Source organism: Phragmites australis, chromosome 24 (genome assembly GCF_958298935.1).
Source record: "Phragmites australis chromosome 24, lpPhrAust1.1, whole genome shotgun sequence".
Taxonomy (NCBI): domain Eukaryota; kingdom Viridiplantae; phylum Streptophyta; class Magnoliopsida; order Poales; family Poaceae; genus Phragmites; species Phragmites australis.
The window spans coordinates 2161324-2179877 of NC_084944.1; the positions used below are offsets into that span (position 1 = coordinate 2161324).

Genomic DNA, 18554 nt, shown 5'->3' on the forward strand with positions numbered 1-18554 from the left:
GTATCAGGTTTTATGCTAATAGTGCTTCACAACTACAATTGTTTAAAAAAAAATAGATTTTATATCCTCCCAACATTACTTCACTAAAAAAATACTCATATAATTTTACATCAAATAAATAAATATCGACAGATTTACATCGATCTAAAATTTCCAAAAAAAATAACTACTACATGATGCCGTTTTGATCACTTTTTGCACAATTAATATTTTTCATCGAATGAATATGCGCTATTTTCAAATTGACATATGCAAAAGTTAAATTAGAAAAATTCAAGCGCTGGTGCTAACTGTCCTTTAGGAGGACGATAAAGGCGAGACTACTCATCCACTGAGAGAGCGTTAAGGACTAACCGCTCTCTCAAAAAGCGGTAAGGGTTTCTGATGCCATATTAGCATAGCTTTTTTAAAGGACGGTAGATATTATTTATGTAAATATTATCTTCAATGATCTATTTATTTAAATATTAATGATAAAAATATAAAAAACTCGCTGCCGACACCGTTAGAAATAGAAAACGCGCTTCGGTCCGTGCGCCGCGTTCCAACCGGCCGATTCCAAACGACGGCGCGGGCCACGCACCTTTTGGTCCGTAAGCTAGTGCTGCTCCCCCTCGCGGCGCCCCGTCCGAGCGTGCCATGCCACCCGAAGTCCCGAGAGCCCAACAGCAACCCACGCTCTGTTGTCAGGAACACGGGAGCCGGGAGCCCAGTCGCACAAACCACACGGACGCCTTCCTCCCGTGGGCCGTGGCAATCACGAACGGTTAACCCGAGCGAAGCGACGCGGCTCACGGTGTGACAGCGGCTGCTCCCGCACCCTCTGCATGCATGTCCGGTCCGGTTCGTGGACGAAAATGCTACACATACGTAAAGTTGCTACAAAAATTCTACTGCTGATGGGAACTGACCAATGAATACATATAGTCACAAGTGGATGTGCAACGCTTTCTTGATAATCGTAACTTCCTTCAGATGAGACTTTAGTCTGTATAGCTGAGTCAGTCAGTACGTAAGATTTTTGTAGACATTCGTTCCTGGATCCCCTAAAACCGAAGGTCCGTGCTGCGTACCACACCGAGGAAATGGTGATGGGCTGATAGCAAGGACTGAGCAAGTGTGTGTAAGGTGATGTACACTACCACCTACGAGTACTTTTGCACACCGGGCACGTTGGGCACGACCTCTTCTTAACCATATTATGTTTCTTTTATATTTCTTACTTTCCTTTCGAGAGAATATTTCTTAATTTCTTCAAGTCACATGCCACATATAGTATTGGTGGTTCAGCTATACAGACTAAAGTATAGTCCACCAGTGCTCGATCGGCCCGGTAGTTGAACAAAAGGTATTTTAGGGGCTGTTTGATTTCAGACTGGTCTGGCCTGCTTGGTGCAGGCAACAACTCTGGACGTCCAATTTTAGAGACCTAAGGTTGGATGTTGCTGCTTAGATCGGACAACTTTGTCCAGGGTTCTAACCAAACAGGTTTTTAGTGGGCGCCTGTGTCGTAAAGGATGGTTCTGATTCTCGCTACGGTGCAAACCAAAGTTCCCAAATTTTATTGGCATCTCAACAATAAAAAAACATTACGCGCACACATAATCCGGCGAAATCGATCGTACCAGTGTTTATTTACAAAGTAAAATAAAACATCGATTCTCCAGGAGATGCTTCGATTCCACTTGATGATACAGACTAACAGTCATGCGACACTCCTGCGTGTTCTAAAAAAAATAATTCTTTTTTTTACAGATGATCCCATCGGATCAAGTTAAATACGAACTAGAAGGCGAAGGAGAAAGCCAGCAAACCAACCACCGCATACCTTTTCTAACCTGACTTTTCTCCACCGACTACCATTTTCTAGCTAGTCTTCACGAAAATGTGTAAAGAGTAACACCTAAAAAAGTCTTACGAAAGTGCTAGCTATTTGGTGAACATCTTCTATCTTTGTTTTCTCTTTTATCCCTTCTAATATATCTCGGCAATTCTCTTATTGTCTTTTTTTTATAAAAATGCTAGCTATTCCAGTATGTGTAAATACCTTTATTTACTTTTCCTCTCAACTTTCCTTCTTGCTTGATGGGTAAATAAAGCACATCTCGATCTCCGTAACATTTGAGATCGATGTTACTAGCATGTCCACCCTGCCTGCGTCACGCACATACACTCCTGTAAGATCGAGAGAAGAATCCGGTCGCTCGGCCGGCCGGCGACTGGGAGCGGCGCATGTGTGCCGGCATGCTGTGCTGCTGCTGGCCTGCTGTGTGCTGCTACCATACATGCCGAAGAATTTGGTGGTGGGCTGGCTGAAGGCAGCAGAGGCTGGAACAACAAGAGCTAGCGGGCAAGACGAGTGCGCCATGACCAACGAGTACCGTCATGCGCATCGCCGCATCGGGCGAGTTTGGAACGGCCTGTACGTCCTTGACCACGTGTTCTTGTCGATCGATTCCTTTATGTCTCGAAGTCACACGCCGATTGATAGCCAAGTATACGGTGCATTATTGGTGGCATGAAAAGATTGAGTGCAGGAAGTGAAAATTTCACTAAGTCGTACTGATCGTTTATTTACGTTAAAATTCGAATTAGAATGATAGATAAAATAATATCATAGTAAATAATTAAGAGAATCAACAGATAGATAAATATTAGACAAGAGAAATAGATGATCGAGATAATCTCCATATAGTAATGAAGAATCTGAGCTTAGTGGCTGGGTCGCTCGCAATCCGAGTGCTTTCAGTTTCAGATGCTCGCTTCTGTACAAATCAAACTCCCGGGTATATATATCTGCAACTGTTTGCCATTTCAACATTAAGGAATTCACTACACGCGCATACTTAAACGCGACCGACCGTAATCTTTACACAGCAAAACAAAAGGCTGATGCTTATTTTTTACGAAAAGAAATATAACTTTGATTCTTCAGCAAATGCTTCTTGTTAACATACAAACGGATGCATGCAATCCTCCTGCATGTTTAAATTCTTTTCAAAAAGCTACTGCTGATCTGGCCGAATATCAAGTTAAATATGAAAAAGAAGGCGAAAGCCAGCACCATATATCTCACATTTCTTTCCTCGTAAGCAAACCAAGCACTGCTTCTTTCCGGTTAATCTTTACGAAAAAAAAATGCTATTCCAGTATGCGTGCACCCTTATTTATGTTTGCTTTGGACTTTCCTTGCTTGCTGGGCAAAGCACATCGATCTCCGTAACATTTGAGACGTTACTATGCATGCATTGCTGACAGATCAAAACACGTATAAAAGAGAAGAGGACGCGAGTGAACTTATTGAGCCAGCATAAGCAAGCTGAAAGAAGGAAATAGCTAGAAAAGAGAGGGAACCGGTCAGGCATGGAGGAGCTCGCGGAGCTGGGGCATCTGCTGGTGTTCGCCTTCCTCTTCTTCTTCGCCACCTTCATGGTCGGGCCGGTGATGACCGACGTGACGATGGAGGCGCTCTGCCCCGGGCGCGACGAGTGCTCCCTCGCCATCTACCTCGCCGGCCTCCAGCAAGTTGTAAGATTACCGTTGGGCGCCACTGCATCATACTGACGTACTCCTGTCAATTCCTCCCGACTTCCTCAAAAAAGGCATACGCTTGTCAATTTCTCAGCCCATGCACTAGATTAAAGATACTCCTGTCAAAAAAGCCTCGGTTTACCGATTAAGAATTAAGGATACGAATTAGCTAGCAAAGGAGATCGATGTGGCTCCATACGAGTGATATCACGGTTGCTTGTTTCATTTCCACTTGAGCATTTCCTGAGGTGATCTTCGTCCGATTCTTCACCCTGAAGAGCCAAGAACCTCGAGGCCAATTGTTGACGCGAAAAGATGCCACGTCAAAAACTGAGCACCTCATATGTAATATTCGATGAGTAACACTTAGATGCTCCGATCGTAGCACTATATCATCGAACCTTCGTCGTCATCCATACTCGGGAGAGACCCGTCAGAGCGTGAATGACCGGTGGTTTATCCTTGGTCATCGAGATCAAGAACATGAAGTAATATAGATTGGAGAAAATAGGACTATATGAACAAAGTAAAAGATAAAAGGTAATATAAATTGTGTTTCATCGATTGGTTAATTATTTCAATTGGTCATAACCCTCTCATATTTGAAGGACAGTAGGTTTTAGCCGTACAAGATAAGGACTTTAATGCAAACCGAATAAAACTTACATATATGATTTAACTATGCTTTCTAATCTCCAAACTTTCTATAGCTAATATATCTTTCCTATTCGACCACGTAAATTCCTATATATCTACACGAATACCCTTTATTGCAGTTCAATCTTCTCGATTCGACTACGTTCTTGATCCGAACATCTGTCCACATCGCCTAGTCGTGGTTGCTATTCATGGTACTGTTCATAGGTCGGATGCAGTGTTTATAAATACCAAATATTATCATCGACACATGTCCTCTCTGTTTTTTTTTTGTAAAGCTTGCTTACTAAATAATATATCATCTCCTTTTCTACCCCACTAAGGATGATGATTAAAATATCGACTATGAATATTCATTAGGACGATGGTGACTAATACATTAGCCATTTATATATGTCTCCTTCACCCATCAACTATTATAATTTCTGAAGGTAATATACAAACCAAATTAATATACATAACTTCGGTTGGCGAAACATCATTATTATGCACCGGCAAATCACCATAGTCAAACAATTCCTCATCTCCCTTGTCATCTTGCATAGGTGCCGGCGGTGTTGTTGGTGAAGGTGTTGTTGTAGGAACTGTTATGACATCTTTCTTTGGTCTTCATATTTGCTTTGCGGGCTGCATTAGTTTAACCTCACCAAAAGCATCACCCCACAATTTTTCAGCTTGCTGCTCTATCAATTTCTGCTTGCGTAGCCGCTGTAATCTTCTCTTTTGTGTGTGAGATAAGACCAAGGGATACCACCTTGGCTGTAGGTATATAGAAAGCGGATTGTTATTGCTTGCTTCATAATTATTTGCCTTTGAAGCAACTTGGACAGTAGTATGTACAGGTTTAGACTTGACCGAATTATCTAAAAAAAAGGGGTCCTTTGCTAATTTCTTGGACCACTACTTTACAATCTCAATAATATCAGCAGCACTAGTATGCACCTTATCAACATTGTAATCTAAATTTTGACTAGAAACACTGTTCTCCTTGGCCCTTATACTTTGTTCACAATCTTATCATGTTAAATATCATTAGACCGATTTATAGGCCCTAATCGGTTGTGAATAGGACATGAAATTTTATCAAATACTAGACCCTATAGTGCTATCTACATTAGATAAAAAGAATTAAATTATATAGGAGGAGGTGACATCCACATACCATTATAACCTCACATTGGACATAGAGGAAAATGCATTAGAGGAAGCATCCATGGCATCGACGATGGCCCAAATGGTGGGTAGAAGTTAGTAGCATAGCTTTCTCCTGGTTGGTGATGATCATGATCCCCTTGCCTTGAAAGTGATTCTGGTCGCTTAGCTTCACTTGGCCTACTCATATGTGCTTGGACGGCCTTGTCTTTCTCATACTTGGACAAGAACTGCTTGAAAGTGGGCTTGAATTTTCCAATCATGTTATGTCTCTTTGCTTCATTGACTTTCCACTTGCCAACCTTTGGGCCTTTTAGTTTGATAATTCTTGGCTTAGCTTTGACATGCCCTCCGACAGTTGAAGTGTTCACCGTATTCTTGATTGATTCTTTGCTTTCGGGAGTTTTTTTCGAGTAACACATCTTTTAACAAGTTATTGTTCTCCCCCAAAAGTTTAGACCTTTCTTCATCAATGATTATATTTTTCTCTTTAGCTGATTTGGTTTGAGTTGGCCGAATTAGGATGCTCTTGTCTTGAGATCAACCACATTAATCGGAAATTTTTGCTTGTCTATTTGTATCTCTGTAAATTTCAATCATCCTTCATTAATAGCCGATTGAATCTGTTGACGAAAAATATTGCAATCATTAGTAGCATGAGAATAAGAATTATGCCATTTACAATAAGCTCACCTCTTCAATTCATGTAATAGTAGAATTACGTGACCATGAGAAAACTTAATATGTTTTTCTTTTAGCAAGTAATCAAAAATCATATCACACTTTGCTACATCAAAAATAAATTTAAGTTCTTCTTACCTATTTTTAGAAGGTACCAGCTTAAGAGCTGAGCAAACAAAGACTTAGAAGACCGAACCCATTCGACCATACATACATCAATATTACCATCGTCCGAATTTTTAGATTCATATTCATGCATGTGAACATTAGGACAATCGATCCTTACTTTTTTATTTGACCTCTTAAAATTCCTAACTCTTTAGCATTGCTTTCTTAAGCTAGAGCCTTTTGTAACACCTGACTATTAGTTAGAAAATCATGATTCTCTAGCTTTTCTTTTAAGTGAGAGAGTAAACAAGAATAAGCTACATCAACTAAAATCCCTATCAGATACTGTCATATTAAAACATCGGTTTTTTTTATCTCTAAATCTCCAAATATAATTGGTAATAGACTCAACATATTTTTATTTAACTGATATTAGATGCAATAATCTAAGCTCAGTGTCCTAGTATAAAAATATTCATAAAATTTTTGCTCTAACTAGGACCACATATAAATAAAATTAGGTGTCAGAGAAGTAAACCAGGTAAATACAGTGCTAGACAATAATAAAGGAAACAATCTCAATTTTAGTGCATCGCTAGCACTAGCTTCACCACACTGCAAGATAAATTGAGCAACATGTTCTAAAGTGGTTTTACCATTATCTCGAGTGAACTTAATGATTTCAGACACCCTATGCTCCCTGGGATATGGAACATTTTTATAGAAATCAGGGTATGCATTTTTTATATGCACGTGCTCTACATTTGGGCTCTACCCCGAATTGCTCTTTCAGAACACTAAACGCTTGCTCTCTAATATTTTCAAGCCCCATAGGCTGCTCGGCTATCCGATCAGTTGGGTGTTGTGGCCTAAAAACATTAGGTTGTGGTGTTTCATAAGAATGCGACACTACATGCTGCATATATAGAGTATTCTGTGAAGGCACATTAAAATAAGTTTCCAGCAATAAATAATAAGAAATGCTAGAGCCTTAGGGAGGTATAGGAGGTACACTATATGCTACAATATTATATGAAATTATCGGCATGTTTGTTGAAATTTCATTGACTCGGCTATTATAATTAACTACTTGTGGAATCGAGTTAGCTACGCTAGATGAAGTGTTTGGCAATAAAAAAGCAAATGATGTGACAACATATCTAATGCATTAGACACATAAGCACCTACTTGCAGATCAATTATCAAAGTAACTTTCTCTTTAATAGGAGGTGCGTCACTTACAGTAGGAATTACCTCAGGCTTGGTGTAAATAGGCATGAAATCTCCTCCTTTTCGGACGATGCCCTGTCTCATCTTTTGATAGCGTGCAAGAAATGCCCTATCAAACTCCATATTATGCCTCTCATACTCTTTTTTTATCTCCTCATCTAGCTCTTTGATGGCGAGCACAATGACGTTATCAGGATCGACTTCGGACCCGTTCGTCATAGTTAGTGTTTTAGGACTCGACTAAAAGGCAGCCGAAAGCTTCATCCTCAGTGGAGTCACCAAAAAGTATGTTGACACGAAAATATATCGCGTCAAACACTGAGCACCTCGTGTGCAATATTCGGTGAGCAAAACACATGATACTCCGGTCGTGACACTACTTGTCGAACCTTCGTCGTCACCCACGCTCAAGAGTGGCCCGTTGGAGCGTGGATGACCGATGGCTTATCCTTAGTTATCAAAATTAAGAACAGACATTAATATAGATTGAAAAAAGAAATTAGAGCTACATGAGCTAAGTAAAAGATGACAGATAATATGAATTGTGTTTGATCGGTTGATTGATTATTTCAATCGACTATGACTCTCATATTTAAAGGAAGATATGTCTTAGCCGCACAAGATCATAACTTCTAACACAAATCGAATAAAACTTATATATATGATTCTGCTATACTTTCTAATCTCCAAACTTTTTATTGATCAGAATTACTGTTTACTGATAAAGACACTGTTCATAGTTGGAGATATAACCATTGCAATACCATTTTAAATACCAAATCTTCTTGTCAACACCTATCCTTCCGACCGGCAGTCTGAGAGTGGATGAGAACGAGCGCCCTCTTACGAGCACCGGCGGGCACGTTGAACCGTAGTCCATGTCCAACCCGCCGACGGATCTTCTGGCCTCGCTGAGAACATTACTGCTTCATCGATTACCCTAGACATATGAACCGAACTCGTTGGTGCTGGCACCGTCTGCCGGATCACCTCCCTCGTCCGCGCTATGTCAAAGCAAGGAGCATTGCCCCCAGAAGGTCGTAAAGTTAACAAAACTCTTCAGTGCCTACCTAGCCTTCCGAGTAAATTAAGAGACACATGAAAAATAAATAACAGCGATCGGGACAGTGACGCATACATCGACCGGCCACCAGAAACTGGGGCTGTCATATTGCTTTCCAGCCACAGTCATGCCGGCGACACCACCATGCCTCCGCTAACATCACATCGCCGGGAGAAAAATTTGCCAAAATAGAAGCATGCACTGTGCCGCGCCCACCCCGCCGCGACGTCGACGGCACCGGTGACCGGTCCGTCGAGCAGTCGCTCTGCAAGTAGGCGCACGTAGGCGCGGGGGGCTCCGGCGGAACGGAATCTTGGCCGTTGCGTGACACTGTTTTCTGTCTTGAGATTTCTTTCAGGTTACCGGCCTGGGCGCTCTGGTGGTGACGCCGGTCGTCGGCAACCTGTCGGACAGGTACGGCCGGAAGGCGTTGCTCGCACTCCCTGCGACCGCGTCCATCGTTCCACTGGGTAATCCTCATGTCACCTTACAAGTTACAGCTGAACATTCACTGAAGAAACTCCACAGCACTTGCACGCTTGAGTAGTGACAGGTGGTAGGGACTGAAGCTTGTTTTCGCTTCTGTTCTTCCGTCCAACAAGGCATCCTCGCGTACAACCGGACGAAGGCGTACTTCTACGCGTACTACATAACCAAGACGCTGACGGCGATGGTTTCTGAAGGCAGCATGCAGTCCCTCTCGCTTGCTTACGTGGTATCTCAGCTGATCTCACCCAACTGTATAGCACCTGACATGTTTCGATGGATGCACCGAACAATGCTTCAACCGTTGAGTGCTCCTGAATCCTGACAGAACCCTCCTCCAGGCTGACAGGGTACCCGAGACGCGGCGGGCGGCGGCCTTCGGCGTGTTCTCCGGCGTCTGCACCGCCGGCTTCGCCTTGGGCACCGTAGCCACCCGCTTCCTCCCTGTCTCATCGACGTTTCAGGTGTGCGTCAGAGAACATGCGCCGGTGGTGAGCTTTTTGCTTGCGGCAACCAAGTAACCAGCTGCAATCTGGTGCTGCAGGTCTCTGCGGTGGCTGCCGTGGCAGCCGCGGCGTACATGAGGGCCTTCCTCCAGGAGACGGACGGTGGAGCCTCGCCTTGCAGCAGCGACGAGGAGGCCTACCGTCTACTCTGCCTTCCCTCCAGCAGCGAGGAGGCGTCGCCAAGACTCCCGCCTCTTCGGAAAGCGCCGTCGCTGTCAGAGATGGCCACCCTTCTTAGCAGCAGGTGACGTGTTGTGGAGCCTCCCATTCTCTGAACTCCTGATGGGTCTCTGATCTTTTTCAAAAGTTGTTATACGATTCTGCATTGTAAACAAAATACTAGAAGGACTATAAGCAACATCACTTTCGAGTAAGCTTAAAGCATCAACATGTAGAGGTTAAAATTTCAAAGTCATCAGTCATTTCCTTACCAACTTGCATTTGATTACTAGCGCATCAACCCGTGCGACTACACAGGCTAGAAATTTGGCTTACGGTTGAATTATAGATATTTATGTTAATAATAATTGTATGCTAAAATACATCAACTATTTATATTTAAATATTAGAATGTAAAATATACATATATTTTTTTGTTCATAATATTGGAATCATGTTTATTATTTATGAATAGATCTAATTTATAATTTTCATTTTATGTGTTATGCAAATTGATTTTTATTTATTTCTTGATTTTTTTGAAATTATTATTATTTTTAATGTCGTCACCGTATCTCATATTATTTTTTTGAAATACATTATAAATTCTTTGATATTATTTTTGTGTGATAATCCGTAATATGTTTGTGTTCTGTTGTTTTAATTTTGTAATGTTTGATTATAATTGATTTGGAAAAGTGTATTGATTGCTAACATAACTAAGTTGGAGTTTGCTAACGTAATCTTGTTGGACAAATAGTATCTACAACAAAAAAGTAAGAAAAAGCAAGGTAAGAAATAGTCTTGGGGCTGGACTCTATAATTTGTTTTTTAATCTTCTATATTATTTCGTCTAGTTGTTGATCTATGGTTACAGTTAGTCAATCAATTAATTCGACGGTTGAATATTTTGCTTTTTTATAAAAAAAAATTAGGATTTTTTTAGAATTAACGTGGAGGCAAAAAAAAAGCCTCCAATTAGTAAATATAAGATGGCATTTGGCACTGCACAAGTTTCTTTCAGAGAACCCCACGAAGTGATACTGTCTTCTTCCCTATTGCCAAAGCCACAATAACAGATAAAAGAAACTTGCATCCATGATATGTATCTCAGATTACCTCCTGAATGCCTGCAAATAATTTGCAGCTCAACCTTCTCGAGAGCAGCGGTTGTCACATTTTTCCACGGCCTTGGTGAGACAGGCCTGCTAACTGCACTATTGGTACTTCTCTTTCTCTCCAGTAGAAACGAAACGATACTACAGATGAATAAAAATGCATACGTAAATTGTAATGAAGTAAATCCTATGCTTCATGAACAAAAGTGTTGTTTTACATGTCAAAAGTTGGAATTTTCTTATATACCTGATGAAAATTGCTTCTAAACTTATCTGCCTTTTGGGATACAAATTCAGTACTTCCTCAAGGCAAAATTCCACTACAGCAAGAACCAGTATGCCAATTTGCTGCTTATTACTGGTATTACAGGAAGCTTCTCACAGGTACCATTATATTTTTGTAATGCTTTCCGCAATGCCTTTTATTTGTAACCGCTGCAATGATCGATTTTCCTTTAGCTGCGCCTAAAGCAGTTTAAGACTTATTATGCAGCTAACTGTGATGCCACTCCTAGTGCCTAAGCTAGGTGAGCAGAAGCTACTTATCATAGCACTCATAGCGAGCTGCGGGCACGTAAGTAGTTGTTTTGTTGGATACTACTGCTTATTTATTTTTGGTTAATTTTTACTGTAACTATTTGATTTGCTCTGGCATTGATGCTGCAGGGATTCCTATACAGCATCGCATGGTCATTCTGGGTATGCAAGTGATCAAATGACAGTACTATTTTTGTGATATTTTGTTTGGAATTAGTCGTGCTCAATTTCATGTTGTGCGTGGTTCTTGAAGGTCCCTTATGTCGCTGCAAGCTTTGTAATATTAAGCTTTTTGGTCACCCCTTGTGTAAGTAGTTACCTGTCAATGTCCCCTTTTATCGTTTTTAGTTCATTGAATCATATGATCAGAACTTTTCAATGGACTCTAATTTTTAACAGATAAGAAGCATCGTATCAAAAAAAGTGGGACCTTTTGAGCAGGTACTAATCCACGAGTCAATTGATGCCCCAGTTGATAGTTTCTGTAAATGTCCCAGCATGTAGTAACTCAAATGACGTTTCTTTGCAAACTAAATGGAAGCTGCTTATTTTCTACAACATACGAACGACTCTTTTTGCATGATTTAATTTTGCAATGTAATCTTAAGGGAATGGCCCAAGGGTGCATCACTGGAATAAGCTCAACCGCAAATGTGATATCTCCTCTAATTTTTGCTCCTCTCACAGGTATTTGTCTTTACCACCACATCTCAACTCAGAACAAGTTATGCGCTTGAGATTCTGTTTTTGCCATCATAGATTTAACTTGTCTCTATTTGGCTTGACAGCCTGGTTTCTATCAGAAACTGCGCCTTTCAACTTCAAAGGTTTCAGCATTGTCTGCTCTGGATTCGCTACGGTAGGCCCCTTAGTTGAATATGTTTTTGCTATGGAAAAGTTATTTTGTTGTACAAACTACAAAGTTGTGTTACAACTATTATATTATTTGATATGAACTTCTAATCACTTGATGTTAACTTCTACTCTACTGTGCTTCTTGCAGCTGGTAGCGCTTTCAATCAGCATAAATATGAGGCCGGCTAAAGTTCAACAGCTAGATAGGAAATAAATGAGCTACTGAGTATTAAATAAGAAGAAATAAGCATTTAAATTCATGTTGAAGATGACTTGAATCTGGTGGTCTAAGCCTACATCCATACTGTGAGGATCCATCCAATTGGCATTCGATTTAATCGAATCGGACGATCGTTTAATAAGATGAGAGCTAGCACATACACCCATCTCTCGGCACACCACGTGTTAACCCACATCTTAAAGCAACAATCACATCTACTAAATAATTAAAGCGAAGGCAATCCCAATAGTCCCGATATATGTGCTTTGATAATTCACAAAAGAGCTATTATCCACACATATCTTTACCAACATATATACTACAACATCACGATTTTACAAAAGCCAAAAGATTACATGTTGATAAGTTAAAAAAAAGATAAGTACCATCTAACGTAAATATACATAAATCGCACTAGCATTAACATCTAAAATAAAATGAGGACGTGTGGTGCCATTTGCCCACAAGACAACCGACAGGGATTAATAGTAGTATAATGACTACTCGTCACCGCACCACTCACGATGAGGTATAAGTAGCCGATACCTAATTTCACTGCAAAACAATCAACAAAGCACAATGAGTACGAAGATACTTGCAAGACTTACACATATGATATATATATCCCTGACTCCAAAGATAATGTATTTGGATGAATTAGCGAGGAATAAGCCACAAGGTTAAATGAATTATGAGAAAGTCAATTGAACTTACAACTTAAATATATTAGCATCTACATATCCTAACTCTTGGACTATCCTAGCCTAACCATAAAAACATAACCATAACTAACATATGAACATACTCTCCTCAACATAAAATTTCACTAGCCACTTCCCAACACACCACATACGACCATCATTGGAATTCTACAATAGATGCGGATAAACATAAGCGTACTCATGTCCGAGAGCGTGATAATTCGAATTGATCTTACACCCTGTAGGAGAGTACATTTTTACCTACACGACACGAGACCACCCTCTATACAATCGGTCAGTGGCAAACGATGATTCACGTGACAACCGTTCACGTACCCACCCCGAACATTTGTTCCATGCCTGAGTATGCAGAGGTCATCTATGTCTACTCACAGAGCAACCTCAGGTGCTTCTACAAGCCCTCTCACTCACATCACGAGTGCATGAGTCAAATGAACGCGGCGACTTAGAATATTTGGCTCATCCTTACCCTATTTGGATATATGGTAGTACAGAAAGGTGCTTAAGCCAACGGCATCAATGATCGGTGCTTAAACGATGCGAGTAGTCTATGAAATCTAGGTTTCTCTCCTGACCTAACCCTAGCACCGCCCACATCTCGTCTCATTCTCACCAACTCTTCATCCCAACATCATTATCCTCGTGAAAATAATTAAGTCTATAGCTCGCGAACAATAGAGCGTTCTATTGTTCGACTTCTACCGATGATCTATGCATTACCAAATATTTTGAATAAATTCTAAGTTAGATATTAACATGTTTATCCTCAGGTTATATGGATTGGGATCAACAATAACAAGATAAGGATACATGTAACAAGATAGGTTATACCCGGTTCCCGACATCAATTAGCTAAATATGCATATATGACACATATCAATATCTAACAGATTGACCAATAATTCATCAAAATATAGGAGAACTATGATAGATGATTGACTTGGTGCTCTGCTTCACGATAAAGATCAATAAAAAATCTCCTCAAGAAAACTCATCACTCTCCGGATTGTCGATCACTAAAAGAGGAAAAATACATCGCAATAAACGTGATGAAATGCTACAAAGTAATCTTTATGATGCATGATTATGAAAACATTTGTAAAAAAATGTTTGAAATGATTGTGCTAGAAATGATCTAAACATCACATGGCATAAACTAAGTTCACTGTGTTCTGGGTAGCTAGTGGTCAGACCGTGAGAGGTGGCAGTCAAACTTTGAGGGTTGTACAGAGAGGAATTCGATATTGAGTAAACCTAATGATCAGATCGGACCCTTGGTAGTCCAACCATAGGGTCTGGTGGTCATATCGACTAAGTGGCAGTCTGACTCATGACTATATAGTCTGAATTGAGTCTAATTGACCAAGTTTGCTACTAGCGGTCAGACCGACTCTAGTGGCGATCAGATCGACCCTAGTGACGATGCCTTCAGCCAAGAGTGGTACCAAAACACTCTATAAAATTAAGTTAGTGTATTTTGGTGGTTTGAGTAGCACGTACGGGGCTAAAAGCTTGGGCCCCATAGATTGACATCCATAGCTAGGTGGGGCTCAGTTTTATGGCTATGGGGAGTGGGGAAAACTCAGGTAAAAAGAGGGAAAAGAGGTTGGGGAGTTTTACCTTAGTCTGGGGAAGCTTGCTTAAGGGTTGGCTGGCTCTGGGGAAGCTCCGAAGTAGAGATCGGCTCTGGGATGCTCCAATCGACCTAGGGGTGGAAGAAAATGTGGGGAAACTTCTCTAGTGGAAATGATAGCAGGAAGGAGCTTGAGGAAGTCTTCGGGAAGCTTACGAAAGTCGTCTTCGTCGATCTCTGACCGTTGTGGTGGTCAAGGTGGAGCTCACATCTCTCTCTCGGATGAGGGAAGGAATGAACGAGTGAGGGAGTGAGAGGTGATCGATTGGGTTTAGTGGCCGCTCTGAGCCATAGGTGTCAGACTGTGGGCTAACCCACGTGCTAAAAGTTCTCCCTACTTTTTTTCTTTTCTACCAATTCTTCTCTCTTTCCTTCCTAAATAGTTTTGAACTATCTAACTACCTTCAAACAATTCGCACTTCCCTTCCTAAATGGTTTTGGACTATCTAACTACCTTCAAATAATTCACACTCATAAATATAGATGGAAAAAGCAAGGCATTTAATGACATAATATTTTTAGAAAGTTTTGAACCTAAAACAAAAACCGAAAACAATAAAACATGATATCTTAATGTATATACATGCTTTATAACTAGGTTAGGGTTTTAGGGTGTTATACACACCCTTAACTAACTTATCTAGGTTCAGTTCCTTGTGCAATAAACTATATGTATAGTTCTTACAAAATTGTGCCGAACATTCCCATTCATTCGATCTTCCCATTCTTAGCATGCGTCATGACTGTAGAATAGTCAGAAAATAAATATAGCAGGTGTTTTTAGAAACTAATAACACCTTTCTAGCTTAGGTTAGTTAGGTGTCTTCTTTCTGTCATACAACGTGTCCTAAAGCATGACATTAATTTAAAAGGATACTAAAAAAGTATTGCGGAGCACTGACCTATTAGTGCTAACTTATATTTTTCTTGATCTCCCATGTGCATAACTGCATAGCACATCCACTTCTGTAAATTCTTTGTTCATTTTATCCAGCCAATGGTTCTAAGTTCATTGCTGTTCCTCTACCAACTCTTGTAACTTCAGCAAATAACACTGAAGAACTGATGCACCTGCAATCCTGACATCCTATTCATCGGCATGATCAGCATAGGAAAACCATGCAGCAAACAGACTGATATGATTAAGCCTCCATCAAACTTTTCTCCAGAATTCATATCCAGTTGGCAATGCCACTAAAGACTATGTTGAAAGTCGGGGAAACCAAAACTCTCATTTCTGTAACAATCAATGGTTGCAATGCCAAAAAAAAAAAAAGAACCATAAGTGAAAGAAGTGAAAACAGGTTTCATTGCAGTTCTGAAGAGCAAGAAAAAAAAAACTGGTCTATCCACTATACCTTCCAATTCATTGTCTACTCGTAGGGACTGCAAACAATTCACACAGCCCAACAATTTTATGCCGTTTTGATATCAGGAACTTGTTTAGACCAGCAAAGTGGAAACGGAGCAAAAAGGGTACCTAACATTAGCAGGTGACAAAAATAGATGTACTACTAAATGTGAGATGGCCTGGAGATATTACCACCTCAACATTTATAACTGGTGCCTGCTCAATGCCAGAGGGAGTCCATATCTTCACATCATTCTCAATTCCACTGCTTGCAATCGTCATAGCATGAGGATGAGGCTCAATACAATTCACAATGCACTCATCCCCCTCCATGGCCCGTAAAAACTTCCCATCTCTCTTTCTCCAAATAAATATCCGACCACAGTCAGACCCATTGGCAACGTTTTCATCATTTGGCCCAATGAAAGTCACATGTTTCACGGTCTCACGATTGCGATGGCTTGACACATACCTGAGGTGCAGGTTGATCATCATCTTGTCTAGATGCAATCATTGTTGATTTGCACCCTTCATTTGCCCAATCCCGACAGACGACTTTGGGTCAGATCCCAGCCCTCCATTTTTTGGGAATAGGTAAATATTCTCTTTGTTGTAAGATACAAGCAACTCACTCTGGTGAGAGAACGCTAATCCTGTTATTCCAACACTCTTATCGTCAACAAGATGTGGTGGACAATAGCAGTCAGATGGGTGACCGAAATCAGATGATCCATCCCACTTGTACTTGCGGATGTCATACACACGAGCATATGTATTGTTTCCTCCAACTGCAAAAAGATTTGGGTTCCTTGGATCTATTGTAATTGCATTTAGGTGGAAATAAGAGGATGGTCCTGATTTACTCAAAGAGATTCTGCAAAGAAATAGTTTTGTGGCTGTATTTGTTCTCAAATCAAACTGCAAAAGAAGGAAATGGCTAGTTATTGTTGGTTATAGGTTGGTTTATAAACATCTGAAATGTTGTATGTATTTAATGGCTTACATGTTGGACAAGGCCATCCTCACCACAGCTATAAAAGATATAAGGGCTACCAGACTCTATAGGCAAATTGTGAGCCCGTTCCCCATGTTCACCAAGCAATGTAGTGGGCACATCTCCACCATCCTGCATCTTGGCAAGCCTCACCTGATTGTGACGAAAGATTGTTACACCTGCTGGCCAATATGATCAACTAAAGTTGTACAGAGAATCAAGAGGTAACACACCAACCTCGCCATCGGCAGCACAAGTGACAATGGTCCGATCGTCCGTGCAGGGCATGAACCGTGCCTGGAACACGTTGTCGCCATGGCCTGAATGGAACTCTAATTTGACGGCACCAGTGTCCCAGTCCCACAGCATCACCATCTGGTCATCGGACCCTGATATGAATGAGGGTGTCACCGACCACATTGAAGGCCACCGTGTTCACGCAGCCTGTGTGCCTGTCGAGCTTCCTGTGGATCTGGAGGCGCACAGGATCGGTCCTGATATTTCGGTAGCTCGGGACGTAATTAAAAATGAAGCTTATTATTAAATATAAATTGTTCAGATCTAATTTTTTCAGTTTGCTTTTGAACCGATATACACAGTATATATATACATACGGGGGTTTTGGATTTTGAGGGTCTGAAGCGGCCGCACCGCTCGACCCCCTCCAGACTGGCCCTGAGGCGCATTACAAGGTCCTGCACTGAGGTAATTACATTAGCAACGCACAACAAACGCATCCATCGTTCACTTGTTCTGCTCCAGTTGCTAAGGAACATGCTATCAACAAGTTCAGAGTTCAGGCCGAGCGAACCAACTCTAATTAAGAGTAAATGGCCAAAACAATATGTCAACCCGAACAGCAATGCTACTAGCAAATCGCGTCATCTACCCTACCATCCAAGGAGCCCCAAAATCACCCGATGCTAAATCCTAGCTAGATCAACGGAACACCACGACCCACACACCACAGAGCTCGAGACCACGCCAAATGAGCAGACCGGTCCGATCGCCGCGCGCGCCGATCCGCTACGGCGCCACGGATCAAAACGCGAGAGGGGCAGCAGAACGTATAATCTAGTGAAGTCGACGATTAAGATGGTATTCGAGAGTGTAGTAATTTTTACGGTGATGAAAAATTAATAACCCAACTAGTTAGAATGCTACCATAAAGTTAACCGTACTCGGCTGCCCAACTAGTGTGAGCAGCAGAACATATAATCTGGGGGGGGGGGGGGGGAGGTGGGCGAACCTTGGAGCCGGTGGCACGGCGCGCTAAGCGACGGGGGAGGAGGTCCCTGACCGTGAAGGGCAACATAAAAGGACTTTTTTTTGCCTTTGACGCCCACATCAAAACTGGCCACACCTAATTGCTCGAACCAGATCAACACAACATGTCTTCTTCTTTAGCTCAACGACGACCTAGTGTGGATCAGCCGCTCTTCTTCCCCATCTCGGGACACCACCACGAATACAGAACACGGAACACGTGTCAGTGCTAAGGCGTATTGCTTCTCTTGTCTTCTCAGTGCTGAGATTTTGCTTGTTTATTGG

At 41.3% G+C, this 18554-nt stretch overlaps 1 protein-coding gene and 1 pseudogene across 1 annotated transcript; one reads left to right on the forward strand and one right to left on the reverse strand.

The window, feature by feature from the left end:
- The first annotated feature begins 3316 nt into the window (after nt 1-3316).
- LOC133907574 (uncharacterized) lies at nt 3317-12477 on the forward strand. The gene is made up of 14 exons (XM_062349642.1): nt 3317-3528; nt 8781-8892; nt 9025-9137; nt 9250-9372; nt 9453-9658; nt 10721-10796; nt 10989-11075; nt 11185-11265; nt 11358-11390; nt 11482-11535; nt 11628-11669; nt 11837-11915; nt 12017-12087; nt 12232-12477. The coding sequence occupies exons 1-14, from the start codon at nt 3364-3366 to the stop codon at nt 12295-12297; spliced, it is 1308 nt and encodes a 435-aa protein (XP_062205626.1). The 5' UTR covers nt 3317-3363; the 3' UTR covers nt 12298-12477.
- Nucleotides 12478-16144: 3667 nt separating this feature from the next.
- Nucleotides 16145-18318, reverse strand: LOC133907993 (uncharacterized; annotated as a pseudogene).
- Between the last annotated feature and the right edge of the window lie 236 nt (nt 18319-18554).